At 54.2% G+C, this 19,083-nt stretch overlaps 1 protein-coding gene across 2 annotated transcripts in view; it reads right to left on the reverse strand.

Annotated features, from left to right (window-relative positions):
* Positions 1 to 18,325, reverse strand: part of HSPA12B (heat shock protein family A (Hsp70) member 12B) — a 26,324-nt gene extending 7,999 nt beyond the window's left edge. The window contains exons 1-10 of one of the 2 annotated variants that reach the window (XM_039479546.2): positions 18,250 to 18,305; positions 17,165 to 17,242; positions 11,684 to 11,743; positions 9,628 to 9,725; positions 7,980 to 8,104; positions 5,463 to 5,649; positions 4,986 to 5,090; positions 4,541 to 4,657; positions 1,152 to 1,326; positions 250 to 336 (exon numbers count right to left, since the gene is read on the reverse strand). In XM_039479546.2, coding sequence (XP_039335480.1) covers positions 250 to 336; positions 1,152 to 1,326; positions 4,541 to 4,657; positions 4,986 to 5,090; positions 5,463 to 5,649; positions 7,980 to 8,104; positions 9,628 to 9,725; positions 11,684 to 11,726 — 937 coding nt within the window. In that variant the 5' untranslated portion in view covers positions 11,727 to 11,743; positions 17,165 to 17,242; positions 18,250 to 18,305. Of the gene's footprint in view, positions 1 to 249; positions 337 to 1,151; positions 1,327 to 4,540; positions 4,658 to 4,985; positions 5,091 to 5,462; positions 5,650 to 7,979; positions 8,105 to 9,627; positions 9,726 to 11,683; positions 11,744 to 17,164; positions 17,243 to 18,249 lie in introns of both variants that reach the window. The other variant, XM_010351811.3, reaches the window with a different exon arrangement.
* Between the last annotated feature and the right edge of the window lie 758 nt (positions 18,326 to 19,083).

Consider the following 19,083-nt stretch of genomic DNA (forward strand, 5'->3'; position numbering starts at 1 on the left):
TATGGGTGCCAGGTGTGGGGGAGAAATGGTTCCAGAGGCTCTGCAGCTCCACCCGAGCGTCCTCGGAGAATCCCCTGGAGGAGTGGGAGTTAGGGGCGACGCTGTGAATGGGATGGGGATGTGGGTGACTGTGAGGGGACGGCCAGGTTAGGTACAGCAGATGGAGGAAGAGACGGGCTTTGCAAACATGCCCTTCCCCCCATCACTATATGGTGCCAAGGATAACTCCCCGTCCCCCTCTTCCCCTACCTGCTTGCATCTCTGCCCACAGCTCTCCTACACCCGACTCCACCAGGAACGTGCGGCTGTGGCGGGACCTTCGCAGCTGCTCCCGAGCTGGGGATCAGGAGACAGCAAGGAGTGAGATTAGAAGAAGGTGGTCCAGCTATAGCGTTTAACTCCCATCCTGCCCAGACCCTCCAAGGGCACTGGGAGCAGCCAGTGCTCCTGAAACTCCAACCTGTATCTGACTGGGAGAGGGCAGTCCTGAACCCGAAGTCCCACCCTGTATCAAGAGCTGGGGGGAAGTATTTATGGACACAGGGCCTTCCTTTAACCCAGGAGGTCTCAGGTCATGGCAAAATCAGGGTTAGAGGGGTTTGAAGGAGCGGAGGCAGGGTAGGTCTATGGAATCTAAGAGAGGACTCAGGACTTAGGGTTCTCCCTGCCGTGGGAGGTGGCATTTGGGAGGATGACCATAGCTGTCCTTGACCTGGGTGCTGGATCCTGGCAACAGGAACTTAGGGCTGATGTGTGTCAGGGAAGATGAGGGGGATGATGGGGACAGCTGATGCAGTGGGCTGACTTCTTGGTTTGTCAGCACTTGAGCAATTTCCTCCTGGGGTAGGCTGTATCTCCCCCAACCCTTACTCTCAGGGCTGGGCGGAGTCCTGCTCTCCTCAGACCTTGCTCCCCTAGGGCAAGGTGACATCTCCATCCTGAGATTGGGCTCTCCCAGGTGGGGCATGGCCACCCAGAGACGAGGTTCCCCTTGGGCAGGGCTGTACCTTCCTCCCTCAGACCGGCTCCACCAGGCATGGGCTCCTCCAGGGTGAGGACCCCTTCCCCTTCATCCTAGACGTGGCTAAGCTTCTGGACTCAGTGGCCCTGTGACCCTCCAAAGGTGAGTGGTGCTCCTGGGGGCAGCTCACCTTGCCGGAAGCTGGAGTCGATGGAGCGGCGCTCACCCAGGCGCCCACCGCCTGGGGCCCGACTGCTCAGGTCCAGGAGCTGGTGCAGGCGCAGCTTTCGGCAGTATACCGAGGCAGCCTCGGGCTCCAGGGCAATGAGTAGCTGCTCTGCATTCTCTCGGGACACTAGTCCAGCCTGGGGATGGGTGGTGGACAGGATCAGGCGGCACCGTGGGCTGTCATACCTAAGATGGCACCCTGAGGTGGGGAACTGGGGGCCTGTGGGGCTCCCATCTCCTCCTCCATCACACCCCACCCATTTAGGCCTCTGGGGCCCCTCTGTGCTGCGTAAATTTGGAGCTGCCTCATAGCCACGCTGTGACTAGGCTGGGGAGGGAATGGTCCTGGCCAAAGATGCCAAGAGGTTGCCTGTGGGTAACCCCCCCATATAGGCACCGAGGAATGAGAGCTAAGCAGAGCCCTGGCACAGTTAGGGCTTGAGGAATATCTCACTTTATAGTGTTACTACTCAGCTATTTCCTTTTATATAATCCTTTACATAATCATATATTAGTTTATAGAAATAGGGCTTGAAGTCTCCCTTTATATAATCCTCTCTATATAATCATGTAATAGTTGATAGTATGAGTGCCTAAAGAATATTTCCCTACATATATACCTATAATTATATCTTAGTTCATAATCGGAGGAATGCCTAGAGTGGACACAGTGCAGAGCATGAACTAAGGAATAAGCAGCTTATAATCGGAGGAATGCCTAGAGCAGACACAGTGCAGAGCATGAATTAAGGGCAAAACGGTTATACCAGGACAAGACTCCATGGCCCAGGTGGCAGCGTTCAGTATTGTAAAGATACCCACTGTATGGCAGGCTTGGGGTGAGAGCCAGTCCTCCTGATAAAGGAGTTGTAGGACCTTGCGTCCAGTTCTTGTGGAAGGCTGCCCTCAGACTGGCAATCCCTCGAGCATCTGAGGGCTCAAAACCCCTCCGGATAATTGCACCGTGGTAACCGTGAACTTTATCAGCTCTTGTTAAAGTGATGGCTCGAAAAGCATTCTCCTATAGAACTCATTGGGAGCTGCCGGCAGGTGGGGGTAGATCCTGCCAGCTCTGTCACTGCTGTGTGACTTAAGCATCCTCCGATAGATATTAGGAGTAGCATACCCATGGATAGAGATACTGCACACTGCACACTCTTCACTGGGCACGGCCCACCTCCATGTCTCGGTGACCTAATGGGGGTGGACCCCTTACTGCACATGGCCCACTTCCTTGCCTCAGTGACCTAATGGGAATGGACCCCTTGCTGTGCAGTTTCCACCTCTTAGCCTAGGTGACCTAATGGGGGTGGACCCTATGTTTTATTGCTCATGACCCTATCACTATCCTTAAAGATGATTTCACTCACTGCCCTGCCCCCTAACCTATACACAATAAATACTCATGCTTCTGGACATTCGGGGCCTTGCTCGCCAGCGTCGTCTCACCTCGCTGGCCTCGCCTGACTCCGCTTATAGGTGTCATGGCTCCCCCGAGCCCAGCTGCATTTTCTTTGTACTTCTGTGTCCTGTCTCTTTATTTCTCGGATCCTGCACCGTAGCACAGCATAAGGCTCACCCCACGACCCTGTGGGGCACTCAGCCTTACATCTGGCTCCCAACGTGCCCTACAGTTGCCCAGCAGGAAAAGACTCTAGACAGAATGCAGACCTAGAACCCCTGGGGTCTGCCCTTTCCTCTTCAAGCTTCCCAAGATAGCTAGTCCAGCCTGGGGATAGGTGGTGGACAGGATCAGGTGGCACCGTGGGCTGTCATACCTAAGATGGCACCCTGAGGTGGGGAATTGGGGACCTGTGGGGCTACAGCAAGGGTCCCCTTCACAAGCGCAGGTGGCCAGCTGAGCGCTGGTTAGGGGTGTTGGCAGAGACTCTAGCCCAGTGTAGGGGGTGTGGTGGCTCAAAGGAGATGGTGGGAAGCCCCTTTAGCTCATTGAACCCTCTTTCTCTAGTAGGCTGGTGTCAGACAGTAGCCATAGGCCACCTCACTCCGAGGAGAACTTTGTTCCCAGGGAATCTGATACAGCAGGAAGGAAGCTGAAATTCCAGGCACCAAGACAGGCCAGTTGGATGGAGAAAAACACTTGAGATCTGAAGTTATTTCCTGCATCAGGGCAGGGGGTCCTTGTGGGAAGTACTTTATGGTTTTGTAAGGTTCCCCAAATTCTGACCAGATAGGGGAGAGGGATAAGGAGAAAGTGAATGGAGACTTTCTACCCAGGGCCAGACCTTCCTGAGCAGCCAGGGAATGGTATGGGAGGAAGCAGGGCAGGGAAATCCTGCCCAGGCACAGGATCACTGGGGGAGCAGGTGTTTGCTCTGGTTGGGGACAGCCTTGCTTCCATCCTGATCCTTGCACAGGGGTGTCCACTGTGCTCAGGGTTAGCTTCTCCCAGTGAAAAGTGTAGGCAGCTACAGACCTGGCCCCAGGTCATGCCTGTCCCATAGGTGTGGGAGGATTGGGGGCTTCTCCAGGGGGTCTACAGGTAGGCTTGAGATCCCTTCAAGCAATGAGTCTTGAGGCTGTACCCTCTCTCTGTCTGCACTGGAGCCCCTCCAACATCTTGCTGTAGACCTATGAGCATCTCGGTGGTAGGAAGACTTGCATGTATTGGCCAGAATCTCCTCCCTTTATACTTTCATAGTCCTATTTCCCCTGCTCAAGGACCAACAAAGGTGGGGCAGTGGTAGGGATGTCCCTGAAAATACTGATGCCAACTGAAATAAATGTTCTAGGTGCCCTGCCTGCCACTGTGAGTGTTGGCTGCTATTGGCTCACAGCTGCCATCTCCTCTGGACAACTGCCCTCAGCTGAATGGGAATGGCCTCATTTGGAGAGGTTTCCCTCCCATGCCCCCAGAACCAATGACAGACCAATATAGATGTGCAAGAAGCCGGCCCCAGTTCTGTACTACAGTTCTCCCTCTGCAGCTCCCCATGAGTTCTAGCTGAGGTTAAACCTGAGGCTAGACTCCAGCCAAGACCACATCCTTCACAGCCCTTTTCTTGTCCCGCTTCCCTCTCTCCCCTTTCTCCTGAGAACTGTTTTTCAACAGACCTCATGTATAAGGCTCTCCACCTTGGGCTCTGCTTCTAGGACACCTGACTTAAGGCACTGTCTACAATGGCCTGGGCTGTGCCTCTTGTCCCTCTGTCCTGTTCCCGCATGCTCACTCCCTCTCCAGGTGGCAGCAACCCTACAAACTCCCAGCAGGAGCAGGCTGAAGTTCTTTCACAATGACTCTGTGGTCCCAAGGGTAGTGAGTGCATACAGGTGTAGGGACAGTCCCGGGCCTTGCTGAGCAGTGTTCTCTGCCTGCCTGCACGTCCTCACCAGGTAGGCAGCTTCCCGCATGAACTGCTTGGCCGGCTGTTTCCAGATGGCAGGCACCGTCAACACCCAGCGCACAGTGTCCTTTTCTGGCAGCGATGGGCTCTGCTCCCTCAGCTCCTGGTGCAGAAGGGGGCAGTGAGAGGAAGAGCTGGCTTGGAGGGAGGGTGGTCTTCAGCCCTCTGTGGAGCTGGTGGAACTAATTAAACTACAGGAAAGACTTCCCAGCTGAGTTGGAAGAATCGGCCTCCCTCCCATCAGTATGGCTTGGTGCAGGCTCTAGCAGACAAAAATAGAGGGAACTAGAGAAGATGACCTCTGACCTCTGGCGGTGGCTACGAATCCAATGTCGGGGGCGGGGCAGGAGTGTTTGGATGAGGGGAAAAGATGGGAGTAGAAGGGCCTGGGGGTCCCCGCCGCAGTCAGTAGCAGTGGGGCCACAGCATACCTGAAGGGCGTGCTCCCTGAAGAAGCGCAGGGCATGGGCGAACACCTCCAGGGCAGGCATCTTCTTTCCATTTACTGCCTCTAGCTGGGTCTTCAAGGTGAGATCCTGGTAGGGACACAAGGCAGCTCTGGAGGAGGCCTCAGCTCTGCGCCCATTTCCTGACGACCTCATTCTTAAAATCACCCCATTTCCTGAAGGTTCCCCTCCTCTTTAGCACTGTCTCACTCTTGCCCCAACCTGACAGTAGCTCTGCCCCAGCCCCTCTCCTTAGCCCCACCCCTCCCGCAACCGATTCACTATTAGCCCCGCCTCCAGCTGGCTCACTTCTGAGCTCCTCCCACACTGGGGTCCGAAGTCTCTTTAGCCCCGCCCCCTCTCAGCCAGGACTCCCTCGGGCCGGTCCTGGACAAAACCTTTAGGTTTTGTCCCGCCCTCCCATGCAGGCCCCGCCTCCCTGTCTGGAGCCCTGTGACTCACTGTGGCGCTGTGGATCTTCATCTTGAACTTCTCGAAGTAGAGCCAGTCCCGGGCCTCCTCGGGATCCAGGTCATGGTAGTAATCGCGGGCGGTGTAGCCAAAGCTGTGGAAGGCGCCCTCTGGGGTCAGCAGCAGGCAGGTCGGGGTCTTCTGGTGGGCCACGCCCGGGTCTCCACCCTCCCATTTCCTGCGGGGCACAGGGCCGTCAGTGCAACCCTCCCTTCCTGGGTGGGAATCCAGGCAGAGGGAACAGCATGAGCAAAAACTTACAGGTGTGTGAGAGCAGGGAGAACTAGCTATGGGTCAGCTGGATATGCAGCAGGAGAAAATACAAGAATGCTAAGGTCAGATCATGAAGAGCACAGTTCCATTAGGAACTCTGTCTTGGTGGATTTTAAGTAGCAAAGAGGTATGACCACATTTGCCTTTAGAAAGAAAGGTCACTGGCTCCTGTGGAGCAATAGAATGGAGGGAAGGGAGAATGGTGAAAGGAAACCAAGGAGGAGGATGCTGCTGCCATCCAGGTGAGAGAAGGTCGGGGCTGAACTTGGGCAGGATCAGTGGCCCAAGAGAAGAAGATGGTGATTCTAGGTGTTAGGGAAACATCTAGAGATGTTAGGGGCTTGGTGGCTGGTGGAAGAGAGTGCTTGGGAGGAGGCCGGGATGTCCCCGAGCTGTTTCCTGTGACTGTAACCTCCACAGGACACAGACAGTGTCCCTGGATGTGGCCTTAGCCCCAGCATGGCCTCAGCTGTGTGTGTTGATGAGCAAGACATCTGGAATGCCCTGCAGTTCCTATAGCACTGTTAAGTGCCCAGAGCCTTTGCGGCTTCCTATGATGCAGGAGGAAGGACAGCCCAATCTCACGAAGCTCAAGTCTTGTGTATTTTGGGAGCAGTTACCTGTCTCTCCATTCACCCTTCCAGCCAGCCTCCAGGCCTGGGGAAGCTCCTCTTACCTCCCATCCCAGTCTGGGTTGAGAGCTTTGAGGTCTCCTATAGCTTCACCTACTGCCTGCTGACACTCTAGGACATATTCAGAGGACTGGGGTCTTGAGGTCCAGAGGAGAGTGTTCACACAAAACCCAACAACATCTGAATAGAATTTTGAAACATGTCTTTCATTACAACTGTGTGACTCGTCAACTCAACCCTTGGAACCTTCATTTTCAGGTTTTTTTTTTTTGTTTTTTTAGACGGAGTTTCGCTCTTGTTAACCTAGGCTGGAGTGCAATGGCGCGATCTCGGCTCACCGCAACCTCCGCCTCCTGGGTTCAGGCAATTCTCCTGCCTCAGCCTCCTGAGTAGCTGGGACTACAGGCACGCGCCACCATGCCCAGCTGATTTTTTGTATTTTTAGTAGAGACCGGGTTTCACCATGTTGACCAGGATGGTCTTGATCTCTTGACCTCGTGATCCACCCGCCTCGGCCTCCCAAAGTGCTGGGATTACAGGCGTGAGCCACTGCGCCAGGCCCATTTTCTTGTTTTTTATTTGAGATGTTGGACCTAGGAATTACCACTAGGACTCTACCCCACAGAGATTGCAGCACACGTTTTCAAAGAAGGATATTACTGCTGCATTTCTTGTAATAGTGAAAAATGAGTGGAGAAAAAAAAAAACTCTAAAACTGTCAATAGGGGAATGGATAAATTAGGACACCTCTGTACTATGGAAATACTAGGCAACCATTCAAAGAAAGTGGTAGCTTTGTATGTACTGACATGAAATATCTACAAAATAGTGTTGAAGGTTTAAAACAAAGGAAGTTGTATATCTCACTTTTACTTAAAAAACAGATATGCGTTTGTATATTTGTGTGTTTGGGTACAAGCTCAGAAAAAGATTTGTGGGCTGGGCATGGTGGCTCACACCTGTAATCCCAGCATTTTGGGAGAACAAGGTGGGAGGATCACTTGAGGCCAGGAGTTTAAGACCAGCCCCGGCAACATAGTGAAACCCTGTCTCTCCAAAAATGATTTTTTTTTTTTTTAAATTAGCCAGGAGGCTGAGGTGGGAGGATTGCTTGAGCCCAGGAGTTTAAGGCTGCAGTGAGCTATGATCATACCACTGCACTTTAGCCTGTGCGACAGAGGGAGAACCTGTCTCAAATAAAAAAAGTAAGAAAGAAAGAAAATTAAAAAGGCCAGGAGTGGTGACTCACACCTGTAATCCTAGCACTCTGGAAGGCCGAGGAGGGCGGATCACCTGAGGTCAGGAGTCCGAGACCAGCCTGGCTGACATAGTGAAACCACGTCTCTACTAAAAATACAAAAATTAGACAGGTGTGGTGGCACGTGCCTGTAGTCCCAGTTACTCAGGAGGCTGAGTCAGGAGACCCAGGCCTGGGGCCCATCCTCCAAACTTTGGCCCCAGTGAGAAGCCCCAGACTAGGGGTGGCAGGGCCTCTGAGGAGACCCCATGTCTTGGTGACAGTACTTTTGGGACCAAGATTATCCCAGGGTATGAGGAACTCCCCACGCTCCCCACCTCACTCTCCCAGCCCAGCTGCCCTCACCTCATCATGTGGATGGCCTCAGGGTCACTGGCAAAGCTGAAAGCATAGCCACTAGACGTGGTGCCGAAGTCAATGGCCACCACCACGGAGAAGGAGGCCTGCTGGGGGGCTCGGGCCTCGGGCTTCTGCAAGTGCAAGACCTAGAATTAGCAAGCAGCCAGCAGGGACACCCCCACCCTTACCCTCAACACTTCCTCTGCACCGGGGAGGCACTCCCCTCCACTCACTGTGATCCAGACCGGCCCTGGCCCTGGCCCACCCCACCTACCCACCTGCCCAGCCTCCCCTGTCCTCCCAGGCTCCAGGCTGAGCCTTGGACGTGCCTCTCAGGTAGCCCCAGGAAGGGTTCGGCTCAAGCTCCTGCTTTCCTGCTTCCAGTCTCTGCCCACCCTCTGCCTGGACTGCCTTAGCCCCACCCCTACCCTACACCATCTTCATAGGCAGCCATCAACCTGGGCCCAGCTGAGAGCAATTTTGCTCCTCCAGGTAGCTTTACAGCACATGGACCAGTGTATATTTTACCTTCTTGCTCTTTGTGGGCAAAGTGACACAAACCAGATTGTCTGATTCTGTGGCAGAGAGGACAGGCCACGTGCATGCCCCCAGATAAGTGTATGCCTTCTCCTATGCCCGGCCTGGGCTCCCTGAGAATAAGGAAGTCCCTAAGCTGGATCACCAGGGCAAGGTCATCCAGGTGGGGTGACCCAGGGTGTTTGGGGGTGGGAAGGTTGTGTCCTGGATACTTCAAGCTACTAGTTTCCTTTTTTTATTATTTTTATTTTATTTATTTATTTATTTAGACACAGGGTTTCACTTTATTAGCCAGGATAGTCTCAGGCTCCTGATCTTGTGATCCACCTGTCTTGGCCTCCAAAAGTGCTGGGATTACAGGCGTGAGCCACTGTGCCCAGCCTCCTTTTTTTCTTTTTCTTTTTTTTTGACAAGATCTTACTCTGACACCCAGGCTGGAGTGCAGTGGTGTGATCTTGGCTCACTGCATTCTCTGCTTCCCAGGTTCAAGCGATTCTCTACCCTCAGATTCCTGAGTAGCTGGGATTACAGATGCGTGCCACCACGCCCGGCTAATTTTTGTATTTTTTGTAGAGGTGGGGTTTCGCTATGTTGTCCAGGCTGTTCTCAAACTCCTGAGCTCAAAGCAATCTGCCCAACTAGGCCTCCCAAAATGCTGGAATTACAGGAGTGAGCCACCGTGGCCAGCCCAAACTAATAGTTTCCAGACTATTGTTTTTTTAGCAACACATCTCCTCTCCCCTAGATATGACTTGGATTAAAGTGGGCTGTGGTCAACAGGAGGCCCAGTGCTCTGGGGATCCAGAAAAGCCACATGCTCAGAGGAACACTTGCCTCAGCCAGGCCAGCTTCAATGGCTGTGTGTGCCTCCCGGGCAGGGAGGGTTGGGAGTTAGTTACATGGGGCTCACCTTCTTAGTAGAATTGATACCCTTACAGTCCAGGGCCACCCAAGGCCAATCCTTCTGGGGGGCACATGACTGGAGTGTATGGGGACAGGAGGCATGGTGGTGCCCCCGTGCCCTCCTCCTTCCTAGGGCCCTGCCATGATTTTGCCAGGCACAACCCTGTCCATACCACCCACGCCACCCACCACCTGATCCCTGCTCTGGGCTTACTGGAGACTGCGAGGGTGTGAGGGGGGCAATGCCACAGCTTTCCTGGGTCCTTGGGGAGCCGGGTGGGCTGGGCACTGGGGACCGCTCCGGGCTAGAGCCTGCAGAGAAGAAAGGGCAGGTCATCCTGGCACAAGCAGGGTAGGGATGGCAGCAGGGCCCCAAGCCAGGCACTCAGAGGTTCTCTATTAGTCCTTGCTGGGCTAAGGCAAAGGGGTCTCTGCTGGGGAGGAGGACTGGGAGGTGTAGGAAGGACATGTGTGATGTAGGGGCCGGAGCTGAGGGTCTGCTATCAGAGGCAACTTTTCCCTAGCGGGTGACACATGCTTCCCTTGGGGACTCATTCTCTCCCTCTAGGGCCCCTCAGACACAAACTGCAGGAGGGGAGAGAGACAGAAGCATTGTGTGGCAGGGAGACTCAATCCAGAGATGGAAGGGCAGGGGAGATGGGCGGGTGAGCTCCTGGGGTGGGTGTGGAGGAGAGAGAAACCCTCCTCCTTCAAAAGGTGGGGCTACAGACCTAGCTGGCCAGGAGGTGGGGTTGCCCCCTCCACCCTAAAGTTGGGCCACGTGTTCTAATCAGGACTTGTGGGAACTCTCCAGCTCCCATGGCCACAAGAGCCACAGACAGGCCCAGCTGGCTGCTTGGGGAGGATCCAGGAGAGGCAGCACCTCCTCCCCCGCTCATAACATTAGTAATCTGACTCCCACACCCCGCCACACACACATGCACACATGCTGAGCCAGCATTTGGGGGCAGGAGGCTCCACCGAGACCCTCTTGCAGGCTCGGGACTGAGCTGGACCTTTGGTGGGAGGAAATGGAGTAACCCTGGAGGGCAGCCCCAGGCCTAGTTCCAAGGATCAGGCAGCTCATGGGGCAGGAGGGCCTGCCTGGCCCTACACCCACAGGCGTGGATCAGTAGCTGCCACCACCACACTGGCATTGCTAATGGGCATGTGAAGGGTACTGGGGCTGCCTTGAGATCCATGGATGAGCCAGGGACGCTGGCTCAGGAGGGAGTATGGGATCTGGCAGGCTTGGCCTGCCTTAGGTTGAGCCGGGCAGGGCCTGTGCTCTCTCAGCCACAGTCCTGCCATGTACCACCAGGCAGATCTCTGCTCTCCCTGGCCTTGGGGGTAACCTGGGAACATAGGTGAAGGGCCAGGCATGAGGGGAACTTGGGAAGCGCCTGGACAGGACCAGAGTCTATAGAGTTGCTGGAGGGGCAGGGACAAAGTGACCACATTCCAAGGGCTCCCTCTCCTCAGGCAGCCAGGGCAGGCTTCAGCCCTGCCACCATCTGCAGCCTGAGAGGCCAATTTGCTGTGGCTCAAGCTTGGGAAGGGAGGCAGGAAGGAAGGGCCCAGCCCACCAGGTCTTTGTGAATGGACTTCCTGAGGAGTGTCCCTCCTGCCTCCGGCCTCCCTCCCCTGCAGAGAACCCACAGCCTGCTCCCAGACCAGACTATGGGCAGATGTGTGTGCACACGAAAAAAATCTCCGCATGCATGCCCACCTGCAGACTATACTACCGTACACAGGTCCTGTGCACAGAGACCTACCCACAGAGATACACACCCAGGCAATCACACGGGGTCCTGTGCACACAGCCTGAACAAAACACATGCACATGCAAACACTCCTGTGCATACAGACCCTCCATGCATATGCAGAAATCTCTGCATGCGTGCCCACCTGCAGACTATACTCCCGCACACAGGTCCTGTGCACAGAGACCTACCCGCAGAGACACACATTCACTGAGGACACTCACACAGGGTCCTGTGCACACAGCCTGCCTGAACAAAACACAGGCCCACGCATACACTCCTGTGTGCACAGACCCATACACACAGACCCTCCCTACACACACAGGGGGTCCAGTAAACACAGACCTGCCCTGCACACATACACACACACACACACACACACACACACTCACAGAAAGGCTGTCAGGAAGCTCTGCCGGAGAGGCACATTGGACAGCCTGTAGGTGGGTCTCAGCACCTGCTGGGGTGAGCGGGTGATGGTCAGGGCAGAGTGGTGGGGGTTCTTACCAATATACAGACCCTGCAGGCCCATCTCCGGGACAGCCAGCATCCTTGCAGGCCCTGTAGCTGTCAACAGGAACAGACAAGCAGAGTGGGATTTATTTGTCCCTTTGTTCCCTCACGGAATGCTTATTTATTTTATTTGTTTACTTTTGGCTGGAGTCCTTTGAAGCAAATCCCAGCCGTCATGTTGTTTCACCTATGAACTCTTTAATAGAGCTCTCCAATGGATAAAGACTTTTTAAACAACATCGAGACACCATTCTCACATCTAACGAAATTAACAGTAATTCCTTAAATCTCATCTAAAGTCCCAGAGTTCCCAGCTTGTCTCAAAAATGGCTTTGCTTTCTTGGAATCAGGATCTTCCTAAATGTTTTCTGGTGCCTGCTCTGTGCCAGGTGCTGAGAGATATCAGAGACCCAGAGAGACAATGCCTCTGCATTGGAAACCCAACAGTCTGATGGTGGAGATAATCAGGCAAGTAATTTTGAAATGATAAGTGATGCTGAATTCTGGGAAGGTCAAAGCTGGGTAATGTGGGGCGGGAAGGGGGCATGGAAGTCCCATTGAAATGACAAGTGATGCTGAGTTCTGGGAAGGTCGAAGCTGGGTAATGTGGGGCGGGAAGGGGGCATGGAAGTCCGGATGGGGGGCTGGGCTGAGCTCACCCTGTAGGCAGTCCCCTCTGCACCCAAGTTCAGATTTGGTTTTATATGAACAGCAAAAGCAAATCTTGAAAGGTCTGAGGTGATAGAATGGGCTACGGGCATGACTCAATTTGTCTGTTCTGTTTTTTGAGACAGAGTCTCACTCTGTTGTCCAGGCTGGAGTGCAGTGTTGTGATTTTGGCTCACTGCAACCTCCACCTCCCAGGTTTGAGCCATTTTCTTGCCTCAGCCTCCTGAGTAGCTGGGATTACAGGCACGTGCCTCCGTGCCCAGCTAATTTTTGTATTTTTAGTATAGACAGGGTTTCACCATGTTGGCGAGGCTGGTCTTGAATTCCTGACCTCAGGTGATTGCCTACCTTGGTCTCCCGAAGTGCTGGGATTACAGGTGTGAGCCACTGCACCTGGCTTTCTTCTTCTTCTTCTTTTTTTTAAAGTGTAGGTTCTCCTTGAGACAGATAGGGTGTCACTCTGTCTCGAGAAAAACCTATACTTTAAGGCTGAACAGAGGAACATGGACTAGCCAAGGAGATTGAGATGCCCCCATGTCTCATGAAGATTATACAAAGAGAGGGGTGAAGCTAGATCACTGTAAGAGGTCTTCAGATGAGACTGGAAACACCTGTTTTAATAGGGCAGGTAAGCCAAGGTGAGGAGTGAGCAAGAGGTCACATGAGCTAGAAGGTATTTTTTTTTTTTTTTTTTTTGGATGGAGTTTCGCTCTGTTACCTAGGCTGAAGTTCAGAGGTGTGATTTTGGCTCACTGCAACCTCCGCCTCCTGGGTTCAAGCAATTCTCCCGCCTCAGCCTCCCAAGTAGCTGGGATTACAGGTGCCTGCCACCATGCCTGACTAATTTTTGTATTTTAGTAGAGGCGAGGTTTCACCATGTTGGTCAGACTGGTCTTGAACTCCTGACTTCAAGTGATCTGCCTGACTCAAGTTATCCCACCCCAAAGTGCTGGGATTTCAGGTGCAAACCACTGAGCCCGGCTAGAACTTCTTAAGTTGGGGTCTCACTCTGTTGCCCAGGCTGGAGTGCAGTGACGCAATCATATTGAGCTAGAACTTCTGAGAAGCTTGGCTGAGATCAGGAATACATCTGAGGGCAGTAGCTGGAGGAAGCTAAAGCTGAAGGGAGCTGAGGAAGAATATTTATTTTCTAAGATGGGTGAGGCTCGATCCTGTCTATGAAGTTCTGGGGCCAGACCACAGGCAGAATTCTTCAAACCATTAACAGTTTGTTACTCAAAGTGTGGGCTAAGACCAGCAACATTGGTATCACCTGGCAGCTTGTTAGAAATGTAGAACCTCAGGCCTCATCCCAGACCTGCTGAATCAGAACCCATATTTTATTTTTATTTATTTATTTATTTATTGAGACGGAGTTTCGCTCTTATTACCCAGGCTGGAGTGCAATGGCGTGATCTCGGCTCACCACAACCTCCGCCTCCTGGGTTCAGGCAATTCTCCTGCCTCAGCCTCCTGAGTAGCTGGGACTACAGGCACACGCCACCATGCCCAGCTAATTTTTTGTATTTTTAGTAGAGACAGGGTTTCACCATGTTGACCAGGATGGTCTCGATCTCTTGACCTCGTGATCCACCTGCCTCGGCCTCCTAAAGTGCTGGGATTACAGGCTTGAGCCACCACGTCCTGCCTTTATTTATTTATTTTTGAGACAGAGTCTCACTCTGTCCCCTAGGCTGGAGTACAGTGGCATGATCTCAGTTATCAGCTCACTATAATCTCCACCTCCTAGATTCAAGTGATTATCCTGCCTCAGCCTCCCAAGTAGCTGGGACTACAGGCATGCACCACCACGCCCAACTAATTTTCGTATTTTTAGTAGAGACAGGGTCTCACCATGTTGGCCAGGCTGGTCTCGAACTCTGGCCTCAAGTGATCTGCCTGCCTTGGCCTCCCAAAGTGCTGGGATTACAGGCCTGAGCCACCGCGCCCGGCCTATTTTAACAAAATTCCCGGGTGATTCGGGTACACACTAAACTTTGAGAAGTGTTGCTCACCAGTGTCTCTCAGACAGTCTGCAGCCCACTGACACTATGTTCTCATTGGTGGGCCGGGTTGCTTCCCTAAACAAAGGGAGAGGCTACACAGGGCCAGTCCATTCCCTCTCTGTCACCAGTGGCCCGATCAGAAAGTTTTGCTATAGAACACAGGCAGACACAGAGGTGGGCTCTGGCATGCCCATACACACAAGCTCACACCCTTGCTCATACAGTTCACACAAACCAGCCCCACCGTAGACAGACACCTGGACTCTTACACACTCATATGTCCAGGATTCTCCTGCACAGCCAGCACCATGGAGATTTCCAGACACTCTTGCCGTCCTCTGTACCATTGGAGGTACACAGTTGGGTGCTCAGGAATCAGAATCAGAAGGATGGGGGCTGGTTGTGAGCACACATACAGCAGCTGGCTGATGCAGAGAAAAGGGAAAGCACAGAGAGGGGAGGGGAGGGGTCTTGGGAGCCAGGGGCAGGAGCCCAGCTCAGGGTAATGGAGTAGGGTGCTGACCTGGGTCCCACAAGCGATTCTTTCTATCTCTTCCCAATTCTGCATTCAATGACATCACATTGGTAGCTTGAAATCAGTCAGGGCTGTGAATATTTACACCACAGAAATTGGCAAGCACTACAAATCAGTATTTTTCCTTCTTCCGTAGCTGAACCAGCATACCACTGGATCAAGGCCTTGAGGAAGGAGCTGGCAGCCCTATTTGTATGTTATTTTTATTCTTCAGCACTTACTGAGCATTTCTTCACGCCAGACTCTGTGCTAAGCACTGGGGAACCATTTTGTTGAATGAATGAATAGGTTTTCTGGACCAAGGCTATTATACCTATTATTCTTCTAGGAGAAGAAACAACCTAGAACTACCAGAAGAAAAAGGACTCTGGGCTGGGTGCAGTGGCTCAAGCCTGTAATCCCAGCACTTTGGGAGGCTGAGGCGGGTGGATCACTTGAAGTCAGGAGTTTGACACCAGCCTGGCCAACATGGTTAAATCCTCGTCTCTACCGAAAATACAAAAATTAGCTGCGTGTAGTGGCAGACGCCTGTAATCCCAGCTACTCAGGAGGCTGAGGCAGGAGAATTGCTTGAACCCGGGAGGCACAGGTTGCAGTGAGCCAAGATTGTGCCATTGCACTCCAGCCTGGGCGACAAGAGTGAGACTCCATCTCGAAAAAAAAAAAAAAAAAAAGAAAAAGAAAAAAGAAAGACTCGGAGTCCTCACTCTACACTGGATTCCACATCCAAACCATAGGCCCATACGTCCCCGGCTATCAGAAGCTTGTCCACTTATCTACCATCTTTCATTGTGCGATATGCTGAGTGCCCCTATGCTGGGGTTTCAGGGATGGCAAGAGCCTATTATGGCACCTGGCATCATGCCACATTTTTGTGCCTCAGCGCCCTTTTCTATAGAATGGGTGATACAGAGGGCTTATGTTAACAAGTCCAGATATGCAAGGTGTTGATAAAAGCGGGGAGCTGGGCAGGTTTGAGTAATGTTCTTTCCCTTCATGATGCGGATTCTAATTTTTCCTGTTAAGAGTTTCTGGTCTTACTGAGAATCGAGTCATCATGAGTTCTTTAAAGAAGGAGGTAGGAATTAAATCAATTTGTGTTAAAGGTTGGGTATGGTGGCTCATGACTGTAATTCTACCACTTTGGGAGGTCAAAGGGATTGCTTGAGCTCAGGAGTTCAAGACCAGCCTGGGCAACATGGCAAAATCTCATCTCTACAAAAAAATACAAATATTAGCCAGGCGTTGTGGTGCATACCTAGAGTCTCAGCCACTTTGGATGCCGAGGTGGGAAAATTGCTTGAGCCTGGAAGGTTGAAGCTGCAGTGAGCCATGATCATACCATTGCACTCCAGCCTGGGCGACAGAGCGAGACCCTGTCTCAAAAAAAAAAAAATTGTGTTAAAGAAAGAGGATCCCACGGATTCTCTGAGAGGTGGAGGTAAGCCAAGAGGTGGCCGAAAGCCAAGCAAGCACACACACCCAGGAACACTTAAGGAGAATGCTGACCACAGAACACAGGACAAGTCCAGCTCCCAAAAGCTCAGTCTGGGCAGAGTCCACAGCTGAAAATGAGGGGAGGCTGACCCCCCACTCTAGGGGCCTACTAATTTCAGACTGGTGGTGCCTATGGGTTTGAGAATAATTGAGTGAGACAGTTTGATTTACACAAAAAGTAACTCCATTTCCTGGCTACAAGTATATGCCAAATTCTGGCCGCAGCCTGATCCCTAACCCTGCCCATGGACTGACCCCTAACTCTTGGCTTCATATTGCCCTCTAGTCATCAGTTTCACACTGTCCCCTGGCCCTGACTTCTACCCAATAGGCAGGACCTGTTAGTCACTGGGGACCAGGATAGGGTGTGGCCCAGCAGGAACTCACAACCAGAGACTCCCATCCCAGAGTGCCCCCTGGTCTCACAATAGCCTAGGACACCCCCCTCCTTTTTTTTTTTTTTTTTTTTTGAGACAGGGTCTTGCTCTGTTGCCCAGGCTGGAGTGCAGTGGCACAATCATGGCTCACTGCAGCCTCGACCTCCTGGCCTCAAGCAATCCTCCCATTTCAGCCTCCCAAAGTGCTGAGATTGTAGATATGAGCCACCGCATAGAGGCCAGACCCTTTGCCTGATGGAGAGAATCCTTGGAGGATCTCTTCCTGGGTGGGGTGTTTCAGCTGGGCACTCAAGTCTCCAGGAGCACTGTGGGCAAGCAGTGCCCTGGGTTTCAGGGCTCCACTCGATGCCAGTGTAGAAAAAGCACTCACCCAGGTCCTTCCAGCTCCCCTCCTCACTGGGACCCTGACTCTTCCGCCTGCTGCTCTCTGCTCAGCACCCAGCCAGGCCTGTAATGGAACAGGACTCTGTCTGTGGGCTAAGTGAGGCCACAGGCGTTTCTTCCAAGCCACAGACTGGGATAACCAGGGCCCAAGGCACACATCAGAAACGGCACCCAAAGGGCTGCCCCACTCTGTTCTGGAGAGGAGCACTTAAGAAGAAGGGGCTGTGGGTAGCTGAGTGAGGTGGCTGCCCCATCCTGTGCTGGGTCAGGGAGTGACAGAAATGGCCTCCTATGACCCCTCCCTGTCCTCATCTTTGCTTTCCATACATCCTGCCGCACCCCCTTGGGTCCTCATCATGGGAGCAGTCAGTTCACAAACAGCAGAGCACCTCCCATGCTCTGCCCACAGCCCCCCATTACCCCTCTCGTCTGAGATTCCTGGACTGCAGTCTGCCCTCCGAGGAGTCCCTGGTTTCGTGCTCACTCCTTTCCAGTGTCTTATCAACACCACGCTCGCCTCACAGACAGGCTCCCCTGTCCTAGCAGGAACCTGGACCCCACCCCACCTGGACCTCAAGCTGGCCCCGAACCCCAGGTCCCAGCCTCAGACCCTGGCACCCCGGCCACTCAGCACTCTGTTGCACTTCGGGACCACAGGACCTGGAGCCTCTGAGGCACCCCCCAACACACACACATACACCCATCCCCAGGTTTCCACCTCAGGCCTAGGCACCAAGTCCCCCAAATTGGCTCCCTGGAGCGGGCCCCGGCCCACACCAGTCCTGCCAGCCCTTAAGACACAGGAGTTTCTCCAGCCCCAGCCTCTGAGCAGCTCTGCAAGCGGTAGGGGAGGTGGTCCCCCGAAGCCCGGGTGGGAGCCCACGGCCGCTGCCCCAAATGCCTTCCCGAACCCGTAGCCCCGCTGGAGAGAGAGGCTTACAGATCTGCCCCTCCAGACACCCGGAGTCTGGAGGTTTTTGGTGGGGTCTCAGTCAACAGCCCGGGACGGCAAACCTCCGCGCCTTTCTCCCTCCACTCGGGGCGCCCAGCAGCCCCCGCCCCATAACTCACCTCCGCCCTTCCGACAGCTCCAGCCCCGTCCAGCCGCCGCGATCCCGGGCCCGCAGCCCTCGACGTGCTCCTGGCCCCGCGGCCTCCGGCCTCCCCGCGCCGCCCACCCCGCCCACCGCCCCCTCCCCCGGCCGGATGGCCGCGCTGCCTGCGCTGCCTGCGCCGCAGGGTCGGCCCGCGCTCCCGGCCCAGATGTGCGAGGCCGGGGCGGGGCCTGCCTGCGCGGGCCTCCGCCTAGGGGCCCAGCCTGGCCCCGCGTCCAGGGCCCCTCCCTGAGCCCCTCCTGCGCCTCGCCGGCTCCGCGAGCAGCCCAGAGGGTGGGAGCAGGGAGAGGGGGCGGCGGAGGGAGGGGAAGAGGAATTCCAGACCCTCGTCGGCCTCCTGCGGTCCAGCTGCCAAGGGGCTCCCCTGCCCCGCCCCCACAGGCCCACCCTGGGGCTCAGCCGCTGCCTCTTCAGCGAGGGCCCAGCTGTTGGGGAGGGAGGGCCCGCCCAGACCCCTCTACTTCCCTGCCCCGGACCCCTCCAGTCCCTCGACCCAGAACCCCCCTCCTCCCGCCCCTGGCCCCTGCAGTTTCCCTAGCTCGGTCCCCAGTAGCCAGTGGCCAGAAAAGAAGCAGAATCGCGTATAAGGGCAGGCCCTCGAACCCCGAGGCTGGGCCTAGATCTGTTCTTGCTCAAGTTCAGATAAGCGAGGCAAGGAGTCTCACAGACTGGGACCCCAGGCCAGACAAGGGACCACTCCGCAGCAAGAGACACCCAGCCTCACCTACAGGGCTCACAGCGTTTTTCTTGTTTTCACCGTGGCCTTTTTGGGGATGCTGAGACTTGGCCT

Source organism: Saimiri boliviensis, chromosome 9 (genome assembly GCF_048565385.1).
Source record: "Saimiri boliviensis isolate mSaiBol1 chromosome 9, mSaiBol1.pri, whole genome shotgun sequence".
NCBI lineage: Eukaryota > Metazoa > Chordata > Mammalia > Primates > Cebidae > Saimiri > Saimiri boliviensis.